The sequence below is a fragment of the Arvicanthis niloticus genome, chromosome 6 (genome assembly GCF_011762505.2).
Source record: "Arvicanthis niloticus isolate mArvNil1 chromosome 6, mArvNil1.pat.X, whole genome shotgun sequence".
NCBI classification, from domain to species: Eukaryota; Metazoa; Chordata; class Mammalia; order Rodentia; family Muridae; genus Arvicanthis; species Arvicanthis niloticus.
Window position 1 is genome coordinate 18651024 of NC_047663.1, and position 7059 is coordinate 18658082.

At 46.5% G+C, this 7059-nt stretch overlaps 1 protein-coding gene across 2 annotated transcripts; it reads left to right on the forward strand.

Annotated features, from left to right (window-relative positions):
* The first annotated feature begins 757 nt into the window (after positions 1-757).
* Lyzl6 (lysozyme like 6) lies at positions 758-6580 on the forward strand. 2 transcript variants are annotated; one of them, XM_034507670.2, is made up of 4 exons: positions 758-937; positions 2728-2886; positions 3937-4015; positions 6239-6580. In XM_034507670.2, exons 1-4 carry the CDS (start codon positions 799-801, stop codon positions 6306-6308), a joined length of 447 nt encoding a protein of 148 aa, XP_034363561.1. In that variant the 5' UTR covers positions 758-798; the 3' UTR covers positions 6309-6580. The 2 variants fall into 2 exon arrangements, with proteins under 2 accessions (XP_034363561.1, XP_076791319.1); XM_076935204.1 differs by lacking the exon at positions 6239-6580 and adding an exon at positions 4216-4282.
* The last annotated feature ends 479 nt before the right edge of the window (positions 6581-7059 follow it).

The following is a 7059-nucleotide window of genomic DNA, read 5'->3' on the forward strand; positions in this document are numbered from 1 at the left end:
TTTGAAGTCATATAGCAGCCCAGGCTTTGATAGCTGGTGGTGGGTAGGAATTCAGAGTCCTTGATCTTCAAACACACCCACGCACACACACACAGACACGCACACACATTCACACATAAAGTGCAGACTATTTATATAATAAAATCATATTGACTTGCTTTCTGTCATGCATGTATACAGAAACAAAACAGAAAACCGACAAGCAGCCCACCAGGAATGGCATGAGGCAGAGGTGGCAGTGGTGAAGGTCATATACCATGTGTCTGGGAGTATGGGTTGGGGGATATTGGCACCCATTGTCCCTGTCCTTCTTCTGAAGGTACATGCTTAAATACATACCACAAATGCTGGTAAAATAAAATCTGCTCTAACCTTTGCCAACCTTACTCCCCATCCTGGTTCTCAAATGCTGCTTATACCTAAATACCCATTAGGGGAGGACCAGCTGCTGAAGCCAGAGTGGTCTTGATTTTGAACTGTTGAATCTGGGCAATGGGTATATGGAGGTTCAGATTACTCTCTCTCCCTCTGTGTTTAAATTTTTTGAGACAAAAAATATGATATGAATATAAAAAAAAACAGACTCTTGCCTATGATACCAAGGCTCTGGTAGTAGAGGCAGGAGGATTGCTGAAAGCATACTGAGTTCCAGGATAGGCTTGGGGTATACATGGAGGTTTGGGGGTAGGGAGCACTGAAACTCACCAGGCACTGAGCATTGAGTGAACAGGGAAATTTGGTTTCTCTCTCAGATTTCCCGGCTCTCAGAGACTGGCTGGTACCCTGTCTCCTTGGACCATGATGAGGACGCTGTTTATCTGTGTGGCAGGCTGCCTTCTGGTAGTGAATGGTGGTGACATCATCCATCGCTGTACTTTGGCCAAGATTCTGTATGAGGAGGACTTGGATGGGTTTGAGGGCTACTTCCTGCCTGACTGTGAGTGTCATCTCCTGGGCTCCTTCCTCTGCATCCCTCCTCTGGATCTCTTACCTGCTTTCCTTTCTTTGCCATTTGTCTTTTCCAAGTCAAGTTCAGAGAACCATCTCCCTGCAACAAGAAGCCTTTCCCAACATGTCACATCTCAACCAACAGCTATTAACTGAGCACTTATTATGCACTACTGTTTTAGACGTAAATCAAATTCTTTCCCTCAGAGTGCTTACAGTCTAGGAGGGCAAGCACAACAACAAGCACACACATGGATACCCAGTGTTGGCTGGTGGTGACCTGTGCATGAAGAATGAGATGCAGGCTTGTAATTCCCAGAGTCGAAGGCAAGAGGATCGCTCTGAGGCCAACCAGGGCTCTATAGCAAGTTCTTGTCTCAAACAAACAAACGAGAAGCTTAAGGGGTCAGCAGATGGCTCAGTGGGTAAAAAGCACCTGTCTTGTAAGCCTGACCCCTTGAGTTTGATCCTGAAAAGGACTTTTTTAAAACATGGGAGCTGGAGAAGTGCTTGGCAGTTGCAAGCATGTTCTGCTCATCCAGAAGACCTGAGTTTGAGTCCTGTATCAAGTAGCTTATAGTCACCTGCAACTCCATCTCTAAGGGACCTGACACTTCTGCCCTCCATGGGCACCCTGCGGTCACATGCACATACACACAGATAAGGATACACATAGTTAAAAATAATTTCTTATGTGTCTATAATCCCAGCACTAATGGAGAAATGGGTGGCAGAGAGAGAGAGAGAGAGAGAGAGAGAGAGAGAGAGAGAGAGAGACCTGAAGCTCCCAGGGTACCTAGTGTGGAATACACTACACAGCTGCAGAAACAAGAGAGGATCTGAAAGAGAGAACTGACTTCAACACGTATTCTCATTCTCTCTCTCTCTCTCTCTCTCCCTCCCTCCCTCCCTCCCTCCCTTCCTCCCTCCCTTCCCCCTTTTCCTCCCTCCTTCCCTCTCTCCCTCCCTCCCTCTCTCTGTCTCTCTCCTGTCTCCCACCTACCTTTTTCTCTCTCTCACACACAAATTTTTAAAAACATAAAAAATAAAGATGTGTACACGGGTAACACTGTTGAAAGTCAGGGGAAGACTCTGAGGAAGTGACACTGGGCAGTACTGAATGAAAGAACCACATGAAGAAAAGCATTCTAAGCATTCTAGGTCAAATGAACAGCCAGTGCTAAGGCTGAGTGAAAGGGCTCTCTCCTCTCCATCTACAATCCGTACACACCTGCCTGTGATACCTTCTCCACTTATCCTGCTCTCTCCCTCTCCCTCTCCCTCTCCCTCTCCCTCTCCCTCTCCCTCTCCCTCTCCCTCTCCCTCTCCCTCTCCCTCTCCCTCTCCCTCTCCCTCTCCCTCTCCCTCTCCCTCTCCCTCTCCCTCTCCCTCTCCCTCTCCCTTCTTCTCTCTTTCTTCCTCCTCCCTCTCTGTATTAAGCCCATACATCTGTACTTTTGTTCCATCTGTACTTGGCCCCTTGAAGTCAGTACTAGCCTGTTGGGCTGTGTATAGCGTCTGGCAAACAGTAGGCACTCAGCAAGTGCATAAAACACTAAGTAGGTGGAAAGATGGGGGGATGGCTATACAAATGGATGGGGAAATGGACCGCAGGACAGCATGGATGAAGCCTATAGCTGTTTCTAGCTCTTCAGGCATGGCTAGCCTCTTGGGCCTTGTTCTCCCTCCTGATGCCTCGCCCCCGCCCCCTTTTGGCAACTCCCTACCCACTCAGTTTAGATCCTTCCTAAAGAGAGTCCCCTTTCTCTCTTTTCTAAGGGCTATGCTTAGCTTTTGTGGAAAGCAAGTTCAACATATCTAAGGTGAACGAGAACGTAGATGGTAGCTTCGACTATGGCATCTTCCAGATCAACAGCCGTTACTGGTGCAACGACTACCAGAGTCACTCAGAGAACTTCTGCCGCACTGATTGTCAAGGTCTGGTCGGAAGCCCTAGGGTGGGAGAGATGAGAGAGGAGGCTAGGCTCTACTTATAGGGCCTTCCTTCCCAGGTACTACCAGGGCATGTCCTTCCAGGGATGGTTTAAAGAGCAAGGGAATCCCTTGATTGAGCAGATGAATAGCACCACAGTTCTTCCATCCTTATAGGAGGTCTGGAGGGTCCCTTGAGCCCAGAAGGACTCTTGCTGGCCAGGCGTGGCCTTGCAGCCACCCCGACAGCATGCTATATAGAGAGCACAGTATATACACAGGTCATTTTGCCCACCCTTCCACACAGTAGAAACTGTTTATAAGCCCCACTTCTCAGATGAGCAAACAGGCTCAGAGAAAAGCCAAGGTATGTTGTTATCCAGTATCATCCACTCAGAAGGCTGGAGCTGTCAGAGCTCAGAAACTCAAGGCTGGCCTGGGGACATGCAATGAGATACTGTCTGAGGAAGGGAGGGAGAAAGGGAAGAAGGGAGAAGGAGGGAGGGAGGGAAGAAGGGAGAAGGGAGAGGGAGGGAAGAAGGGAGAAGGGAGAGGGAAGCAGCTGGTATAGAAATGAATGTGACTTGTGGCCTTGAAGGCTCAGATATATCCATTCAATAGCACTCAGGCTAATGGACAAACCAAAGGCCAGGTACAAATTCCCTGTCTCAAAGCTAATCCAGGAGACTTGACAGGCTGGGTAAATTCTTCCTACCCTTGATATCTCTAGGCTTCACACCTATAAACTTTCCTATAAGGAGGACCTTTTCTTGATCTCTCTGTTGTCTGTTTTGGCATCCCTCATGCCAGAAATCCTGCAAAATTTGGGTGAAACATTACCTACCCTGGCTAAAGGAAGAGCAAGGGCCAGAGTCCAGTCTCTCCTGGACCCACTTCCCATCGCTGCCAACCATTGTAGGAATATCTAAGGGGTTCCCAGGATGGAGGCCTTGCCTAACCTGGAAGTGCTCAAGCCTTAGGTTGACAAGATGGTGTCTGTCTGGTCTTTGGAATTAGCTCTGTACCCATCACAGGTGACCTCTTCCTTCTTTTCAGAACTACTGAATCCCAACCTCATTTCATCCATCCACTGTGCAAAAAAGATTGTGTCTGGATCCGGAGGGATGAAGAACTGGTGAGGATGATATGGGAGGACTGGTGGGAGGACTGGTGGGAGGACTTGATGGGATGAAGTAGTGGGCAGAGCTCCCAAGGAGGACATGAAAGAGCAAGGAGCAAACGCAAAAGAGTTGTGGGCAATCTCTTACAGAGCTTTAGGAAAATGTGGAGTTGGAGAGATTGCTCAGTGATTAATACCACTGTCTGCTTTTCCAGAGGACCCTGGTTCAATTCCTAGCACCAGCAGGACAGATCACAACCACCAGCAACTGCAGTCCTAGGGGAATTACCACCCTCTTCTGGCCTCCACTGGCCCTGCACACACGTGGTGCTCAGACCTCCACCCAGCAAACACTTTTACATACTAAATAAAAATTAAAAATCTAAAAAAAATTTTTAAAAAGGAAAAAGATGGGGGTAGGGATGGTCTCAGTGCTCTTCGTCCTAACATCCAAGTTGGTTTCTTTTCTAATATTGTATTAATAACTTCTGATTGCAATAAGAGAAAGCAACCTGAGCCAGCAGAGGGAACCTTATATATTCATACATTTAGATGCTTTGGGTATTTATTTTTAGCACGTGTGTGCGTGCATGGGTGCATGTGTGGTATGCACTTCTGCATATGTGTGTGTGGGCCTGATGCTGATGGCAGGAGTCTTTCCCAATCCTCTTCACCTTATTCCCTGAGTCAGGGTCTCTAGACTGTACCCAGAGCTCACAGATTTGGCTAGTCTGGCTAACCAGTTTGCTCCATAAATCCTCTGTCCCAGCCTTCTGAACACTGGAATTACTGGAATGTAGGGAAGCCTACCCAGCATTTATGTGGGTTTGGGGGAATTTCAGCTCAGGTCCTTATGCTTGGGAGTCATCCCCAGCCCAGAAATTTATTTCAAGAGAATGTCTCTTACTGAGCCCACTCAAGGGATGCAGTAACTAGGCTTCAGGAGAGGGCAGGAACCTCAGGGGAGGCTAGGAAAAAGAGGCTTCCCATGGCCAGTTCTGCTTCCACTGCATATGCAAGCCACTGTTCTCTGCAGATCAGCACCCTTTGCTCCCCAACACACAAGACAGACTGCAGCCTCCCAAGTCTACATCTTAAAGTCCTAAGTGGGCTGGTTAGACAAGACCTGGTCAAAGTTCCAGAGATAGAGACTCTAATTGGTTCAGTGTTGGATCAGTAGTTCTCTCCTTGTTCTAATCAGCTGAAAGCATGAGAGGATTTAAATAACACAAATGTCTCTCCTGCAGGGGGCCTCTCATAATAATGTTTCCTGTTAATGGGGGCCCCTTCGTGGGACAGATACCTCAAAGTTTTAGCTCCTCAAAGTTGGATGCATAGGGGACCACTTCTCTGGACATGGAACTAATACAAATGGCTCCATCTGCAGGGATGTGTAAAGAGTTACAGAGTTATGAGCCTTGCATGGTTAATACAAAATCCAGGAAAGACCATTAACCATTATAAGGGCTGCTCCTTTCTGAAGGGTAGGTTCGAGGATTGCAACTATACAAAATCCAGGAAAGACCATTAACCATTATAAGGGCTGCTCCTTTCTGAAGGGTAGGTTCGAGGATTGCAACTAGGGTTTTAACTACTGTAAATGGTGCTACCTACCTTCAAAGGGAAACGAGGATTTGAAAATATGGACACCTTGAGAGCTTGTTTGGAGGTTCTAGCAGGGGAGCGCAGCTACTCGTATACCCTTGACCAATCCTCCTCTATTCGAGGAAGGCCGTCCTTTTCGACCGAGCGTGCAGCTTTGGGAGGGACACACATGGAGCGATGAGGGAGGAAGGGGACACCCACCTAGTCAGCCAGATCAGCTGAATCAACCCTGGCAATCAATGGGGTGACAGATGTCGCAGCCAGATCGCCCTCACATCCGATTAACATTTAAAAAAAATTGTATAAAAGCAAAAAGGAAAAAGGGGCATGGGATAGGGGTTTTCTAGGGAAGGGAAATGGGGAAAGGGGATGGCATCTGAAATGTAAATAAAATGTAAATAAAAAATAAAAATAAAATAAAAAACATGAAAATATGGACACTTACTAAAAGAGGGAAAAGGATGAGCCCCAGGGGTGAGAGAACCTTAAAGAAGAATCAGAAGGGTCAGCCCTGCTAGGAATGAAGGGGATTCTAGGGGCTGCTCTTCAGGGAGGACTCTGAAAAACTGAGTTAGTATGTGGAAAAACAGCACTTACACAGAGAGCAAAAACCTTCTATTTTTAACTCCACAGGGTAGAATGGAGGTTGCACTGTTTAGGACGGCCACTCTCCTACTGGATGACGGGATGCCGTCTGATATGAACCAGGGTGCAGACATACTGGGGAGTCACTCCAGGACCCCTGTACTCCTTGGACATTCTTCACTATTTCACCGTTTTGCCTTCACCTGTTACTTTCTTCTCTTCCCACTCACAAGTAAAACTGGCCAGAGTCCCAGGGGGAAACGTCTTACCTCTGTTCCCTGCTTGTGTTCATTCAGGCCCCAGTTCCTTTGTTCCTATCATTTGCAAACCAAGAAGACGTCAAGTAAATACAATTATATGTTTCAAAATTTATTAAAGCACACTATGGGCAAAGAATGTGTTTATTTAGTTATTAATTCCAGCTACATCTGTACCTACCACTTTGAGTGTTCTAGGCCCAAGAAAAAAGGAAGACAAATATATCTGTTACTCTTGGGTATTCATAATTAAGGTGGCAAAGGAGAGACACTCACAAACATTGCAGTGGGCAGCAAAGTATTTACTAGAATTTGTACACATTGGTTAGTCAGTGCCAGACAACTGTTTTTAAAGGTAAATTGAAGATCAGATATAGGTAACCAGCCAGTAGTGCTGAGGGTCTGGTATTGAAGTGGAGAAAATGGAACTGAGACAAAGCTATGGTAACAGGTACAAATGATTTGGAGAGACTGAGAGTCTAGATTAATAATAATAATAATAATAATAATAATAATAACCACCAAAATGGTTTAGCAGTAACAGTGCTTCCTGCCAAACCTAATGACCTTAGTTCAATTCTAGAAACCTACATGATAGAGGGGAAAACTGAC